Source organism: Hemicordylus capensis, chromosome 2, assembly GCF_027244095.1.
Source record: "Hemicordylus capensis ecotype Gifberg chromosome 2, rHemCap1.1.pri, whole genome shotgun sequence".
Taxonomy (NCBI): Eukaryota; Metazoa; Chordata; class Lepidosauria; order Squamata; family Cordylidae; genus Hemicordylus; species Hemicordylus capensis.
In genome coordinates, this window is record NC_069658.1 from 394,938,057 (window position 1) to 394,955,729 (window position 17,673).

General features: G+C 43.2%; 1 protein-coding gene across 1 annotated transcript; it reads right to left on the reverse strand.

Moving 5' to 3' along the window:
• Positions 1-1,784: 1,784 nt before the first annotated feature.
• On the reverse strand, positions 1,785-17,359 carry OTOP3 (otopetrin 3). Its single transcript, XM_053293462.1, has 8 exons — positions 16,963-17,359; positions 14,880-15,016; positions 14,076-14,134; positions 9,589-9,704; positions 4,988-4,996; positions 2,615-3,240; positions 2,312-2,485; positions 1,785-1,955 (listed from the first exon to the last, which is right to left on the reverse strand). Exons 1-8 carry the CDS (start codon positions 17,357-17,359, stop codon positions 1,785-1,787), a joined length of 1,689 nt encoding a protein of 562 aa, XP_053149437.1.
• Positions 17,360-17,673: the final 314 nt, after the last annotated feature.

Here is a 17,673-nt window from a genome sequence, read left to right on the forward strand (position 1 = left end):
GAATTGGACCCAGAAGCAAATAGGTAACCAGTGCAGGGACCGCAAGAGAGGTGTCACACTATCATATCTTCTAGCGCCCATAAGTACGTGGGCCACTGAAATTTGGGCCAACTGAAGCTTCTGGGTCATCTTCAAAGGCAACCCCAGGTAGAGCGCATTACAGTAATCCAGACAAAAGATGATGAGGGCATGAGTTACCGTTGCCAGGGCCTGCCGGTCAAGATAGGGCTGCAACTGGCGGACCAGCCAAAGCTGGGCAAAGGCACCTCTGACCACGGCCTCGAGTCACAAATCCAAGAGGACCCTCAAGTTGCGGACCACCTCCTTCAGGGGCAGTGCAACCCCATCCAGGGAGAGACTCGGACTCAGCAATTGGCCAGATCCAGGAGTAAGCCAAAGCAACTCAGTCTTGGAGGGATTAAGTCTGAGCTTGTTTTGGCCCATCCAGACCCTGACAGCCTCCAGACACTAGGCAAGCACAGAAACGACATCTCCAGAGTGGCCTGGGTTGCCAATATGCAACTGAGGATCATCAGTGTATTGATGGAATCTCACCCCAAACCGACGGATGACCTGCCCCAGTGGTTTCATGTAGATGTTAAAAAAAATGGGTGCAAGAACCATATAATTGCAATGTGAATGACATCTCCAGAAGAAACAACTGGAACTCTCTGCCATGGGATGTGGTGATGGCCAGTAACTTGGATGGTTTTAAAAGAGGCTTAGACAAATTCATGGAGGACAGGTCTGTCAATGGCTGTTTACTCGTCTTGATGGCTATAGGCTGCCTCCAGTTGCAGGGGAGCAACAGCAAGAGAGAGGGCATGCCCTTACCTCTTGCCTATGGGCTTCTCAGAGGCATCTAGTGGGCCACTGTGTGAAACAGGTTGCTGGACCAGATGGGCCTTGGGCCTGATCCAGCAGGGCTGTTTTTATGTTCTTAACTGCTCTAACATGCCCTTGTTTCATATAAATAAGGCTGCTCTGTGGGAATAGGGGACTAGTGGGGAAGTGAGAAAAGCACTGAAAGTGCTTCTTGGTGGGCCATGGAGGTGGGAGGGAAGAGTTCTTGCCTTTCTACAGTACAGATTATCATTCTAAAACACTGTCAATGAAATAATAATCAATTGCAAACAGACTTCAGAAGTAAAATGAAATATCAGAATACCAGTGTGATTGGTACTTTTCTGCTCGATAACAAGATTAAATTTTGCTTCCTGATGGTGGCTGGCTACTTCTATTCATGTCATATGTTTGTTGAGGCTAACTATAGGCCAAGCTACTTGAAAGCTCTTTTAGACATAGATGGGTGCAGCACTGGAGCATTCACTTAACATGTCTTTTTCAAAAGAGTTTTGTGAGGAATGTCTATGGGTAAAGGTGATCCATTTCTCAGTCTATGCAACATGAACCACATATCTAAAGCACTGACCTGCTCACGGAAAATATGTTTTTAACAAGTGCTGTGGTGCCTGGCGCAGTTTCAACATCTTCAGAGTTTGGTATTAGCCTTGTATTTCTAAAGTGAATGATTGGTTAATCCCATTATAATAGGGATTATACACAGAATGAAATAATCCCATAATCTGTTTTGGGTTGTGCGTGTTTGCTGGTGATATACCAGCCAAGTTAGATCTTGGTTTTCAGTGGACTAAACCAAAATAAGATCACAAAGCTCCCCTCTTCTTAATGTGAAACATTCATAATAGTGATGTCCACTGTACATCACTATTCCCCTAATTTTATTCAGTTTTCACTTCTGCCATCATTGTGAGAAGGTTGGTTCAGGTTGATCGATACACCTCCAGAAGATCACCAACAGAATGCATTCTGTAGAACACACCCAAGGGCAGCCCCAAATTGACGATGGCAAACCAGGTGGAGTACCCATAAAATGACTTCTCTAATCCGTTCTCAAACACCGGATGTGCTCCGAAGGATGGCATGATCCACAGCTGGAAAGAGAGAAGTCAGAACATATTTGTCAGTTAATATTAATTCAGTGGCTCTTGATTTATTTATGTTTTTGTATGGGCCCTCTCAATGTAATTTTGCCTTCATTTGGGTCTTCTATTCTTAGTTCCTCCTCCCCCAACCTGAAAATCATAAACACCTTGGTTTCTAATATCATCCATAGTCTCTTAGCACCCATTGCTGGCAGTATCTGTAAAGATCAGACAATCTACTTGTGACTCTTGACTCCCATAACATAAGGGAATACTTGTTCCACAAGGATGAGGGGGGCTGAAAGTACAATACATGCTACACCACTGATGATCATTGTCTCTGTATGTAATGGTCAAATGCTTACTATGATGTTGCACATGACCAAGAAGCTGGAGATCTCCTTTAAAGCTTTCCTTTTCCAGTTGAAGTGGTTGTAAGTCTGTATGTAGGCCTGGGAAAATCTCCGGATCTCCTGTTTTATCTCTAGGTTATACACTTTTGAGTCATTCTCTTCACATTTTTCTCCTTTTGTTTCTGGCTGTTTGTTGGCTGTGGATGGGGCCGGTTCTTGACTGCCATGAGATGTGATCATGTGTTCATTGGATGGGCTTTGGGTTGAAGTAGAGTGTTGTGTGGAATGTGCCGCATGGCTGGGGCCTTCATCCACCATTACAGGCTGCCTATGGAGCCCCTCAATAATAAAGATGTTCTGGGTGATGTGCTGAATGATGAGACTCACTGAATAGGCTAGGATTATACTGTTCAACAGATCCGTTGGATTGGTGGCCACAATGGCTACAATGGAAAAGTAAGAGATACCAATCTGGCCTAAGGCTGCTCCCATAAGCAAGATCACATCAAGGCTTCGTGTTGGGTTTTTTAGTGTATCCATCTCCCTCTCTTCTAGGTCGTGGATGACTGTTCCAACCAAGGCCCCTACTGTCATCACAGGCAGCAACCCGATATAGTAAGAATAATACAGTATGAATGCTTGATGGCTTAGGGAAGAACTGGTGGCTTGGATCTGATACACTATGAAAATGCAGATGCCAGTGATTACTGTGAAAATGCCAAGCAGAGGCCCAAAAATTACACCATGGAGTTGGAATTTGGGCTTAGTGTATATAGCATGGTGCTGAGCAATGCGCCGGCCCACATTCTTCCACATGACATAGAGCATGGAACAACAGATCAGGCAGTATTCTGTGTTGAAGGGGTATAGCAAAATGTAGCCTTTCTGGAAGACCTTGCAGACAGTTCTGTTGGCACATTTACAGGAGCTGGTCCCATTACCTGGAGCAAAACGAGGAGAATGGCAAAATCATATAGAAATATGCACGTAAGACCTACTTTCCAGCTTAAAATATCCCTGTCAGAATTTCATGTACACAGGTATGCAATGTAAATGCTTGGTATTTACATTCCTTCTGCCTTGTCAATGTTGGCACTATTCACCCTTTGGAAGGTGAAAGAACTTGTTCCTGACTTGTTTGAGCAAGATTTGTTCCATACAAATCTTAATCAATAGCTGTGGGGGTGCTTTGTGTAGTTAGAACATCCTAAGAACTTCAGCATCAAACATCAGCATCAAGAGAGGAGAGCTGGTCTTGTGGTAGCAAGCATGACTTGTCCCCATAGCTAAGCAGGGTCTGCCCTGGTTGCATATGAATGGGAGACTTGATGTCTGAGCACTGCAAGATATTCCCCCTCAGGGGATGAAGCCGCTCTGGGAAGAGCAGAAGGTTTCAAGTTCCCTCCCTGGCTTCTCCAAGATAGGGCTGAGAGAGATTCCTGCCTGCAACCTTAGAGAAGCCGCTGCCAGTCTGTGAAGACAATACTGAGCTAGATAGACCAATGGTCTGACTCAGTATAAGGCAGTTTCCTATGTTCCTAAACATTTTTACCATGCTACCATTTGTCAGCTACTTTTCATCCCTCTGCTACACACTGAGGGCTAGATTAGGGAAGAGGTTTTCAGGCTGACTGTTGTGCTTCTCCTTCTGTGGGTCTACAAGAAGCAAGTGCTCTGCATTGGTTAGTGTCTCACCAACCCTGAAGTGCTACTGCACAAATATCTTTGCAATCAGCTCATCTATGATGAGATTTGCATGACCTAGGTTAACTCCTTTATCACTCTGAATACACCACACACAAGAGCTCACGTCAAAACAGCTTGGGGCAAGTTCTTTGAGTTAACCTGGCATGGTCTCTTTGAAAAACTATGTCCACACAGTCACAACTATGGAATCTGCACACACACAGAGCCTTGTTTACAACTTTCTAGAGCTGGGTCTCAAGAACGTTGGTGTGAGCCAAGCCTGTGTGGAGCAAGAACACATAATGCAGGCAGGTGTGGCCTGCACTTCCTCACTCAGTTCTTCCTTGACCACCACAGTGATAGCATCGTGAAGAACTGCTTCCCAGCCAGGAAGAAGAGTGCTTGGTCTTGATCCTACTCCCCAAATTGGGTCTGGGCCCAATGTAGGAAGGACTCCCCCTCTCATTTGCTATTACCCCTACCAGGTCGCTGGGACCATTCTGGCAGTTTCCTTTATTCTGATTAGGAACAAGTTTCTAACACTTTTTAATTTTCATTACCACCACACAGATTATCCTTCTGCCACAGTTTTGTTTCTTGGGAAAGGGGTATGATGACATGACCACAACTTATGCACCTCTGTCTCCCTAGTGTGTTGCATCCTCTAGGTTGGTGCTTCCTCTGTTGCCAGCGCCTCAGACATGACACCCTCAGGCACTGCTCCTTCATGTCTCTTGACATGGAGCTGTTCAACACCACTTGCTGTTACTGGCATCTTGAGTTTGCTAGTCTCATCCTCTACCATCATGGCACCCTTAGCACTGCCTGTTGTACACTCTCCCTCCACCTTGATATCAACCCAGAAGCTCAACATTTTCCGACTGCCACCTAGACTGGACTTGCCTCATCCTGAAACTAGTGCTAACTCAACATATCAATAATGAATCGGAAGCATCCTGTTTTTAACAGTTGATGCAGCATCTGGGTGCGCACACACTCCACCTGCAAATTCTGGGATAGCAAACTGGCTTCATTCATGAAATATGTGCACCTTTATGTTGAGCAACCCACCCACATTACCATGTCCTTGGATTTGGAAGTGAATCAACTGCTCCATCCATTAAGGACACTGTCTTACAGTTGGTTGAAATAGATGCCCACACTCCAGTCATGATCCCTGTGCTTCTGGAGCTCACCAAAGATCATGGGAAATGTAAACTTTTGACACCCACTTCTTGCAGTTGATAAATTTACAATGTTTAGAGGAATTAACTCCTGTTAATTCCTGTCACCCAGAGGTGTATCTAGGGTAAGGCAGGCAGGGCACATGTCCCGGGCGCCACTTGAAGGGGGGGGTGCCATTTTTTAAAATTAATTTTTTTAAAAAATGGCAGCTGAAAACAAAATTGCCACTGTGCATTGCTCAAATGGCCTCTGTGAGGCCCTAGGCCATGCCAGGCCTCGCAGAGCGCATTTGAGCATGCATGGTGGCCATTTGGTTTTCAGTGGCCATTTAAAAAAAAACATTATTTTTTTATATTACATTATTAAACATTATTAAAACATTATTTTAAAAAATGGCCACCACACGTGCTCAAATGGTCCCTGCGAGGCCCTAGAGGCCAACGGAGGGAGGGGGGACCTTACACCCCTACAGGTAGACTTTGAATCAGTGTGAAATCCTTAGTAATCCCACTGGGAGTTTCTTGCTCTCTTTCTCTCATTTTAACTGTCTTTCTGAAAGACTAGAATATATTCCAAGCAGTGACACAGTTTACTCTGCATATCCTTTAATTATTTTCAGAGTATCTGGGAAAAGTCAAATTCTCCATTTATTTTTAAAATTTATGTAATAGTGATGCTACAATGCATAGTAGAGAATTAGACAGGCGCTTCTGTTTAGTTTTCCAAGTACACCTCCACATAGTATTTGGGTATTTTATGAGCCCCAGCATACTGAAATTTGTAGTTTTCCAGCATTTTTTGGTCTGGCTACATCCAATGCTAAATGGTTTTTGAAATATTAAAAGATTAATGAGCTTGACTTGTATTTTTCAGCTGATATTATGGTAAAGTTATCTGAAAGATGGGTGTCAGATGTTTGGACAGGAGGCACAATTTCAGTGCTTACCCTAGGCGCTATTTTCCCTAGATACGCCTCTGTTTCACCTGTTCTTAACTCTGTGATCATAGAAATATCCAAGTCTCAGAGTAGGCAAACATCTGTTTGTGTTCCAATGGACCATGAAGTTCACAAATTAGATGGGATGGGGAGGAAGTTTTAGTCCTCTGGGACTAATGCCTTGCCCACAGTGTTCTCCCTCTACAATACAAATTCATACATTCGTTCTTGAATGTGTTTGCCAGTGATCTCAGCAGGCATCTCTCAACTGTTCATTAATGGTCACTAGCATGTCAAATTGTATGGTCCATCTTCAGAACGTTGAGGGCCCCCACGCTTGACCTGTTTGTGAGTCAGTACAACACACAATGCTGGTCCTTCTACAGCAGAAGTCCTCGCTTCCCCTGGGATGTCTTCCTCTGGAGTTGGAACAAGTGACCACTGTGCCCTTTACCTCTTTCCCCTCTCCTACTATGGGTGCTTCACAAAATCTCCACTGAGCATGTGACCTGCATAATGATCAAACAACTGCATGGTGTCTGGCAACTATAGTTCACCACTCTTCTTCACTTCTGGAGAGACACCATCACATTCATCTCCCCCAGTCCCTTCTATCCAGGGACAGAGGTCCTTTTGGATTCTCCATCCAGAATTCCAGCGTCTTCACCTAACCACCTGAAGGATCTCACCTTGATTGATCTTACTGCAAAAGGTGTTTTTTGAATTCAGAAATCAGTCAACCTGCCATTCTTATATTCAGATATGGTGTGGACAATCTGACTTCACACCATCCCTCAGGAATGTATCAGCACTGGCTTCCATCCTCATTCATTCTCTCCTACCTCCTTTTCTTAAAGGACTCTGGGCTTAGCACTTCCTCTCGAATTCAATTAGCAACTATCTCTGCTTTTCACCAAACATTACTGTTCAGATCCCTCTTCATGGACCCCTTTTGTTAAACATTTCTTTAAAACATTATCCCACTTATATACCCTCCAATGTAGAGCCTACTACTTGGAATGGAGGTTTTCTAAAGATCATCCTGTGGCTCTGGCGTCCTGGAAACTGTTTTGCTATATTGTTCTTTGTATCGGGATGCCAGAGAAGAACTTATTTCCCCTCTGTTACTCAAATTTCCTGGAAGGTGTGAGCTTTTTTATACATATTATTATCTCGCGGATTTAAGCTCTGAGATTACAAAGATTGTAGCTAAATTTTTCTATATTGCCACTAGGTTAAGGTACCAATTAAGCGCTTAATTGCGGGAGCTGTTTATTGTTTTTAAGTAATTTATTATGAGTGATTGTATTTTGTTTTATTGTGTGTTAGCATTGTTTATTGATTGTTGTATTGGACATATTTGCTACTTCTATTTTTGCTGGCCAATGGCTGTAATAAAATTGATGATAGAGCCTACTACTAGGTTGGGACTTGCCACTGTTTCTTGTAAAACTCATGCCCAAGCCATTCAAACTCCAGGCTCTTTTATGACCTTTTGCTTCTTGTCACTTAAGGCCTCCTTCCTTCTGGTTACCAGCTTGGCTTGATGATCTGGTGAGTTTGAAGTTCTCCAGACCAACTCACCTTTCCTCATATTTCCCCATGAAACAAAGCTGTTCTGCAACCAGTTGTTTCCTTCCTGCCAAACATAGTCTCCATATTTTATTTTATTTTATTTTATTTTATTTATTGTTAGATTTATATACTGCCTTCCATTAAAAAACAATCCCAAGGCGGTTTACAAAAGTTAAAACACATGTAATAAAAATGACAGTTAAAAGTATTAAGCTAAAAATATAATAACAAATCTGATTTAAAATATATAGTATACAAACACAAAAAGCTATACATGGATAAAAACACACAGAAGCAGCAATAAAACAATCGTGTAAAGGCCTGGATAAAAAGCCAAGATTTAACCAGCTTTCTAAAAACTGTGATGGAGTCCGAGGAGCGAATGGCCACTGGGAGAGCATTCCAAAGCCTGGGAGCAGCAACAGAGAAGGCTCCCTCAGGTATCCCGGGCCCAAACTGTTAAGAGCTTTAAAGGTCAAAACCAGCACCTTGAACTGGACCCAGAAACAAACTGGTAGCCAATGCAGCTCTTTCAAAATAGGTGTGATGTGATGCCACCGGGCAGTTCCAGATAGAACCCTAGCTGCCGCATTTTGTACAAGCTGCAGTTTCCGGATATTCTTCAAGGGTAGCCCCACATAGAGCACATTGCAGTAATCCAGCCGTGATGTGACTAAGGCATGGGTAACTGTGGCCAGATCTGCCTTCTCAAGAAAGGGACGCAGCTGGCGCACTAAACGAAGCCATGTGCCATAGGGCACAGGACCTATCCCTAGTAATTTTATTCTTTCCTTTGCCAACCTCTGAGAATGTGTTCTGCATTCACACAATGCCCATCAAAATCTATATTCAACAGACTGCTTCAGTCTGATGGACCCCACATCTTATCTACTACCCCACATCTTATCTGCTTATCTGCAAGGGCTTGCAGGTCTTGTCTAAATGCTTACAAAGTAGATCTCCTCAATAGTCAAACTGCCATATTAATAGGCTTGGCACCCTGTCCCTGAAACTACTGTGGTCCACTTGACAAGGCCTGTGGTGGCATCTGCAGCCTTTGACAGAGAAGTCTCAATACTGAAATTTGTTGAGCAGCCACATGGCCTCACTGTCCCACCTTTTCTGTGGCACTAGACTCTTGGTTTGCTCCTTCACTTACATGCCTTCTGACAGAGTTGTCCTGCAGCCTGAGCTGGTCTTGTGGTAGCGAGCATGACTTGTCCCCTTAAGCTAAGCAGGATCCGCCCTGGTTGCATACAAAAGGGAGACTAGAAGTGTGAGCACTGTGAGATATTCCCCTTAGGGGATGGAGCCGCTCTGGGAAGAGCATCTAGGCTCCAAGTTCCTTCCCTGGCATCTCCAAGATAGGGCTGAGATAGACTCCTGCCTGCAACCTTGGAGAAGCCGCTGCCAGTCTGTGTAGACAATACTGAGCAAGATGGACCTATGGTCTTACTCAGTATATGGCAGCTTCCTATGTTCCTATATTCCCTTGTTCAACTGATGCTGCTAGTCTCCCATAGATGTAACTGCACAGAGACGGAAAACAGGCTGCTTACCTGTTACGGATGTTCAAGTGGTCATCTGTACCATCACACAAGCCTCCCTCTCCTTCACCACTGCATTGTCTTCTTCTATTTGCCTTCTTTGGTATTCTGCTGTGGAACAGAACTGGAGGAAGAGGCAGGGGCTACATCCATTTGGGCACGCACTCTCATTTCATAGAGGTGGGGCTCCTGCCAAAACTGTTAAGGCTTAGGCTTCCGAATGAGACTTTGTGCAGGCAGATAGATGTGACTGGGCAGATGACCATGCAGAGAAGATCAGCTACACAGATAAGGAGCCTATTCTTCTTCATCTTACCCATCTACCTGTCCTTCCTCTAAAAGTGAAGAATGAACCTTACCTTCAAATAAATGCCCAGGTTTAAGTTCGGATTCAATTTCCCTGTGAACGGAGTCATTGGTCACTGCTAAGAGCCACAGCAGGAGGTTAGTGGCCATGGTCAGCATTAGCCCACATCTGTCAGAGGAGAAACACACTTTTATAACTTTAGTCCCTGTGAGAATGGTCTTTATGAATACAGTTGCGTTATGCCTGTCCTTGGGAAATGGGTTTTCAGTCCTCTTAACCTTGGCATCATATAGCCCACATGTTGGCAAATGAACTGGAAACTTTCAAAGGTCAGCATAAAGAGCCACAGCTAGGTTGTGTGCATATAATTCGAGTTCCACGACTGTACTTCACAAGTATGCATTTTGATGTTGGAGCCAGAGTTCAACATCCTGGTAATCTCATCTTTCTTTCTTTCTTTCTTTTAAAGTTCCTGGTTCTAAAGATGCAGATGAATAACTAAAACAAGAATGTTTTTTTGGAAGTGGGGAAAGGGGGGGGGGGATTTACTAAGCAGGATTCCCATTAGTGTTATGACCATGTGATGAAGATGTCTTATGCCGGATCTGACCATTGATCCAACTTGGAACAGTATTGTTGACCAAAATCGGACCAGCTCAGTATTGTCTACGCTGCCTCCAGGGTTTCAGGCAGGGGTCTTTCCTAGTCTTACTTGGAGATACCAAGGGTTGGATGTGGCATCTTCAACATGCAAAGCATGTGCTCTACCACTGACAGTTCCCTAAAAATTGTCTCTTACTTTGATCCTGCTGGAGTCTTAACATGGTTGATACCAGAAACAAGAAAATCTAAGCGTTTGGTGGTTTTTGTTTTTGTTTTTGTTTTTGGCCATACAAAAATCCAGCTTCTTCCTGATCATACAAAAAGAAGCAGTAGAATTGGAATTGTACTCCCCCTACTTCCACCTCCTCCATGGCCAGCACACATGCTATCCTTTTTCTTATTATCAGACATATCTTTGGTAAGATATATTTATATGGGAAAAGAGAGCCTTGCATGGTGGAAGCTATGGGAATCTGTAGCAGGAAGAACATGGGTTATACGTAGCCTGTATCTTAAATTGGGCACCAAGGAAATTTGTAAAACTTTTCAAGTTTTTCTCTGCAACCACAATACATTTCTGGAAGCTAAGCTCTTCTATAGGAACATAGAAGCTGCCTTATACTGAGTCAGACCCTTGGTCCATCTAGCTCAGCATTGTCTACACAGACTGCCAGCAACTTCTCCAAGGCTACAGGCAGGAGTGTCTCTCAGCCCTATCTTGGAGATGCTGCCAGGGAGGGAACTTGGAACCTTCCACATACAAATGCTCTTCACAGAGAACCCCCATCCCTTAAGGGGAATATCTTATAGTGCTCACACATGTAGTTGCCCATTCACATGCAAACCAGGTTGGACCCTGCTTAGCAATGGGGTTAATTCATGCTCGCTTCCACAAGACCAGCTCTCCTCCCATAATGCGAAGCATGAAGTACATTCATGACTTGGAGTAGGTCTAGATAAGTGAGGTGCTGCTAGTTAAAGGCCTGTTAAGTTTGATGACGCAGGAGGGAAGATAGTTTCAACTCCCAAGCATTCTTTCCATCCACACCCCACATATCCATTACCTCAGCCCTTGCTCTACAGCAACAGACTCAGTGACTGAAGTGTGGGTGGGAGAACTCCTCCCCAAGTGCAGTATGTTACTTTTCTCCATAGGAGTAAATAGCTATTCATTGGCATGGGAGAAAACAAAGGGGTGCAAGTGGATACCCCACTAGGGGAGAGGCTAAATCTGGTCCCAGCCAGGGGCGGATTAAGCTTTTTGCCACCCATAGGCAAAAAAAGGCTTTTGCCGCCCTTTTATCTTAAACAAAAAAGGTTTGCCTTTAAAAAAAAATAAGGTAAAGGGGGGATTCTCCTCACCCACTCCACCCTTGCTGCAGCAGCCACTGCCCACAGAGAGGGGTGGCAAAATTTGAGGAGGAGCAAAGTTTGCTGCTCCTCAAATTTTGCTGCTGTAGGCAAATGCCTGCTCTGCCTCTTCACTAATCCCATCACTGGTCTCAGCCCCCAGTGGCCCTAGCCATTAGGAGTGAAGCCTTTTCTCTACATGATCCATCCTGGGTTCTTTATGGTTATGCTGTCATGGAGGCCATGCTCCATGTGATACTGCTCCTTGGAACAGGGCATTTTCACTGGCACCATCCATTCTGGGATTCTCTCCCCAGGGAGAACTGCTGACCTCCTCTCCTTCAGGAGATGGGTTAAAATAATTTTGCTCAAGAAAACTTCTCAGAGCAAGTGTGGTTGTGTTGCAATTAGCTGCTGTTTGATCTTAGCTTCTGTTGTGTTCATTTCTTTTTCTTTTCTGTGGTGCAAAATCCATTGGGCTTTGTACTGCATTTTGTGTGGCATTTTGATTGGGTGCTTCAGATAGCAGGAGGACAGAATATGGTCACTTCCCTGAGCTGGACACACACACACACACCTTTTTAAAGTGGTGGCACGCTCATCTTTTTCAGGAGAGAACATCTCCTCTCCCAGTGCATGTTGCTGGCATCTCCTTTGTGAATCCTTTGGGGCAGGGAGCTATTTCCCCATCCCTTTTCCTATGTAAACTATTGAGATTTGTTTGTTTGAAAAGCAGTATATAAATATTCTCTTTATTATTTCTTGTTTACACATTCAGACAGGTGTTATTGACTAGTTTGTTTTATCCAGACATCGAGTCCTTCCAAAGGACCTGGGATGGCTCAATTTTATTATCAATGTGGTTGTTGTTGTTATTATAGATATCATCATAGAATATAGGCTGTTCAGAGTAAAGTAGCTTTTTGTAATTGGCTGATGGTGATTTTTGTGGCCCCTATGGTGTTGAGGTACTCTTCAAGGTGTCTTGGAATTGCACCTAGGGCACCAATTACTACTGGGATTATTTTGGTCTTCTTCTGCCACAGCTTTTCAATTTCAATTTCAATCTTTGTATTTTGTTATTTTTTCTGTTTCTTTTTCTTCTAATCTGCTGTCATCTGGTATTGCTATGTCAATTATTTTGACTTGTTTTTCTTTCTTTTCAACTAGTTATATCTGGTGTATTGTGGGGCAGATGTTTGTCTGTTTGTAGTCAAAAGTCCCATAATATTTTTAAATCTTCATTTTCTAAAACTTTTTCAATTTTGTGGTCCTACCAATTTTTGGCTAAAGGTAGCTTATATTTTTTGCAGATGTTCCAGTGTGTCATACCTGCTACCTTGTCATGCCTTTCTTTGTAGTCAGTCTGTGTGATCTTTTTAGAGCCGATTAGGTGGTCCACTGTTTCATCTGCTTCTTTACAGAGGTGGCACTTGCTATTTGTTGTTGACTTTTCTACTTTTGCTCTTATTGCATTTGTTCTTAGTGCCTGTTCTTGTGCAGCCAGTATTAAACCCTTTGTTTCTTTCTTCAAGTTGCCTGTCTTGAGCCACTGCCAAGTCTTGATGATGTTTGATTTTCCGGTTATATTGTGCAAATATTGACCACGCATTGGCTTGTTTTTCCATTTTTCTGCTCGGTTCTTGACTTGTTCTTTCTTGTAGGCCTGCTTTGTTTCATTGGTGTTGAATAGTTTCTCGTTATTTACCATTTTAAGTGTACCTTCTTCACTGTCCCTGATATATTCTTCAAGGCCTCTTTTCTCCTCCTCTACTGTTTGATGGACTTGCAGCATTCCTCTTCCACCTGAGCTGCGAGGGAGGTATAGCCTATCTACATCACTGCGGGGGTGCAGAGCATGATTGATGGTCATGATTTTCCTGGTCTTACGATCTAGCATCTCTAGCTCTGCCTGGGTCCAGTCTATTATTTCTGCAGTGTATCTGATAACAGGTATAGCCCCGGTGTTTATGATGTGTATGGTGTTCCCTTCATTGTGTTTGGATTTTAGGATTTTTCTAACTCTCCTGATGTATTCACTTCCAATTTTTCTTTTAACTTCAGCATGTGCAATGTTATCAGCCTGGAGAATGCTAATAATAATAATAATAATAATAATAATAATAATAATAATAGATGTCTGGATAAGACAAACCAGTCAATAACACCTGTCTGACTGTGTAAACAAGAAATAACAATATTCTTTTAAATAATAGAGTGGGACAGAATGTCTGCAACTAGCTTTTCTGTGTATGGAGATGCCTCAGCAACCCGTCAGTCACCATAAAAACCCTGTTAGTGCTAGTTTGTTGGATCTCCCTCAGGCTATTTGAATGAATGTAACTGAAATCTGGTCTCTGCTAGATAAAGCAGAGGCTCCCAAGCGTGGGTCTCCAGACGTTGTTGGACTACAACTCCCATCATCCTGAGTTAAAGCAGCCTTCAGTCATTGAGCTTTGGGATGATGGGAGTTGTAATCCAACAGCATCTTCTGAATGAAGGTTGGGGACCCCAGCTCTAAAAGAAAGCAAGTGTGGTCCAGTATTCTGGTTTGCCCAGTGTGAAAAGTTCAACATAATTCCCTACCTGGTGAGGTTGTGTTGAACCTGGGTACAATCCTTTGCATGACGCCATATAAAGTAAGTCTGAAATCAATAAAAAGAGTCAAGTGGCTGTGGTAGAGCTTGGAACATAATTTCTACAAGTGCAAAGGGGCTTTAGCAGGTGAATATATGGTATTCCTGGTTCAGCTTTAAAATAACGGTCATTTTATATCCACATTAGGAATATTTTCAGTACCTCTGAATTAAAATGATACCTATGGACCACTTCTCATGTTCTGTACTTGGGAGCTTGCATCCAACATACAAATATAGCATAATGGTTCTGAAAACTGCATGAATGTAGGCTGCAATCTGGAACTCCCCCATGCTGTATCTTTTAATTTGACTGCTAAAGTAGCAGCCACAGTTTCTCCACCCCATCCCATCATTTCCCCTTCCCTTTGTCCCCTTCATGCTTGCTGAGTAAGGGCACTTTGAGCTTTGAATCCTGCTTGTTGAAGGAGGCAAGGAGAGAGTGTGAATGAAAAGACCAGAGAAGGCATGGATGGGAGAAGCCACAGCTGTTTTGTCTCTGTGAATTTGAAAACACATGGGAAATCCCTGGGTTGCAGCCTGGCAACCTCCTGTGTGATGACCAAGCATGTATAATTGTGCTTGTATTTGTAATGGCAGTATATACTACAAATGTGCATATATAATATTGATAACAAACAACTAATCTCTGAACTATCCTTTTGTAAGAGGGGAGATATTACCCCAGTCTCTTTCCTTTTTTCATGGTGTAGATAAGAGGCAGGAGTCCTGCAGCAAAAGCAAGATCTAATACCTGAATGCAGATGAAGAGGATTTCTACGCATGGGAATAAGACTTCCAGCTGGGATTTGCACTGCAGATGGATAATATCATACCCAATCTGGAAGACATTCAGGAGGATACTGCAAGCTCCAAACAGTATGAGTGATCCTGTACAAACAGAAAGACCAACCATCTTTCATTACAAAAAGTAATTGTACCCAAGTTCAACACAAACTAATCAGAAGATAGGGAGGCACCTTTTAAAAACTGTGAGAAGAAACAGGTTTTGCCCAGTTAGCAATCCCTGCTAACCGGGCAAAGAGGCACCTTTTAAAAATGGTGATTCTCTTTATTGAGCAGAGGGAGAACAACTGTCTCTATCCACCCCCAGCACAGCATCCCTCCAGTGGCTGTTGCTGGGGTCTATCTAATGTGTCTTTTGATATTGTGAGCCTTTTAGGGACAAGGAGTCATCTTTATATATTTATTATTGGTATAAATCTCTTTGGAAACATTTGTTGAGAAGCTGTATATAAATATTTTTTGTTGTTGCAGCAAAAGTGGAAGGTAGACCAATTAGCCCAAACAATTTCAAGTCTTAACGACTCTTCCAGGACTCTTCCATAATTCGGTTGCCCCTGAGAAAAAGTGGTAAGACTTGAAACAGGCTGGATTAATAACCAATCATTCTCTGAGCACTACTGAGCTCTCCTTGCTTTGTTCTGGCACTTGGTGCCTTTCCGTTTTCCCTTTATTTAGAAAGTGATGCACATCAAAGGTCTGGAATTATTCCTAGCATTTGCCCTGTTTGTCCTGCAGTGACTGGTCCTTTTTTAAACTTGTAACTTTTTAGCAGATTGGTAGGAATACAATATAATAGTAAAGAATTAACAAAGCTCCCCACCCTCGCTTGATTTGTTGTCCACACTTCAAGCTTCTCCTAACCCAAAAGGTAAAGAAATAATAGAGAAGAAGAGGGAATAAAGTTTGGGTTTGTATTTTCAAATGGTAGCTGAGATGTGAGGGCCTTACTTACAAATAAAGTTTGCCATTCACTCCCAGACAGTAACTGTAGGTACTTCTGGACCTCATGGGTATAGTCTGAGCCAGGGGGAGGAGATTGCCCAACAACATACTAGGCTACAACAAGACTATATACACAGTTGTAGAGATCTGATGCCAGACAGGACTATTCAAATTATGTTGCAGAACTGTTCATGTAATCTGTCTGAAAGGAGGAGATCTGCTTTTTGGTGTGGAGAGTTTGCAGCGTTGGGTGGGTGGGATGCAATTTTCTGAGAGATCTTCAGCTTGGCAAAAAGGGAAAGGGGCCTTTCTCTCCTTCCCCCAAACATTGATTATGAAGACGAGTGAAAACTTACATCTTACATTTCAAAAGACCTGAAAACGTTCACATTACGTTGGTCCTAATAAATACATTAGTTTTAGCAGACTACCATAGTTACAAAAACTTTTATCTGCTTAGGAGTGTGTGTGTGTGTGTCTAAAATGGTTCACTAGGATGCATTAAAATAAGGGACACCAGTCATTCCAGCTTTTACTGTGCAGCATGTGACCAGGCAAATGGCCCATGTCTTATCTTACCCGAACAAGGAGTTCCTAGGCTAATAATGGCTAAGCCAAGTGAACAGGACACTTCCATGAGGTCTGGTGGCATGCCCTGCTAAATATATCTATTATAAAAATGTTCACACTACATTCCTGCAACTAAGAGTGCACACTTCTCATATTTCAATATTATTACCCATATTTCAGTACTGTATACAGTAATCTGTACCTTTATGCAATACCACACAACACATTGCTCTCCAAGTAATAATTTCAGAATGTTGACCTATGGTTCGTGTTGGCAAAGTTGTGAGTTCTAATTCTCAGTTAAGATGGACTCTGTTGAGCCATTCCAAGAGGAATTGTTGGCTGGCACATTCAAAGATGAAGTATCGGTTTAATAGGCAACACCTACCTGTGTGCATAATGTGGAAGTACACTGTGCCTATTAAACAGTTGCAGTGGGTTTGCTTCTTGGCTCTTGCATGTAATGTACTTGTACTATGAGTGAATGCACTATAAGGAAGATACATGGCAGTACTTACCTTTAACCCATATTGGCCCTGCGTGGGCATCCCGATACAAGATTGCATGTGGTTTCCGCCTGGTAAACAGTAAATAGTAGGATATCCAGGCTAAGGCCAGGATCTTGAGGATGGACAGGAAGATCTGGACATCTTGCAGGGTAATGGCCACCTTGTTAAAAACCATGCTGCAGATGAAAGCACTGCCTAGAAACACCATGTTCATGGCCAGCAGTCCTGAGAAAAGCTGTCCAGCCTTCTGGGCCTGCTTATCCCTGCACAACAGTGATGAGCAATGTCGGTGCAGCCAGGACTTCTCATAGTGGATCTTCCAGGCCTCTGGTTGTGTGGGTGGGGAGTTCTTCTCTTCAGCTTTGGGGGGATGGTCTCTCCGCCACATTGCCTCTGTGCTAGCCATGGTGGCGTGGCTGTTTGCACTTGGCTGCCTGATAACTTGTTCCCAAGCTTCCTACGGCATTAGACAAAGTGGGGGTTACTGAGGGAATAGGTGGTCAGGTCAAGAGGTTAGGGCTGTACAGTGTTAGACATAACCTTCTTTCAGCTCCAAAGGAAACCAGAAAAGGTCAGCAGGATGGTTTTGGGGAGCCCAAAATCAGATTAGGATAGCTAAGGGCTTAGTCTGAGCCTGTGCTCCACTCTGAGTCACGTAAAGAACTCGAGAGCCTCTCAGCATATACAGAATGTTCTCCCCTCGCTATATAGTAGTAAGAG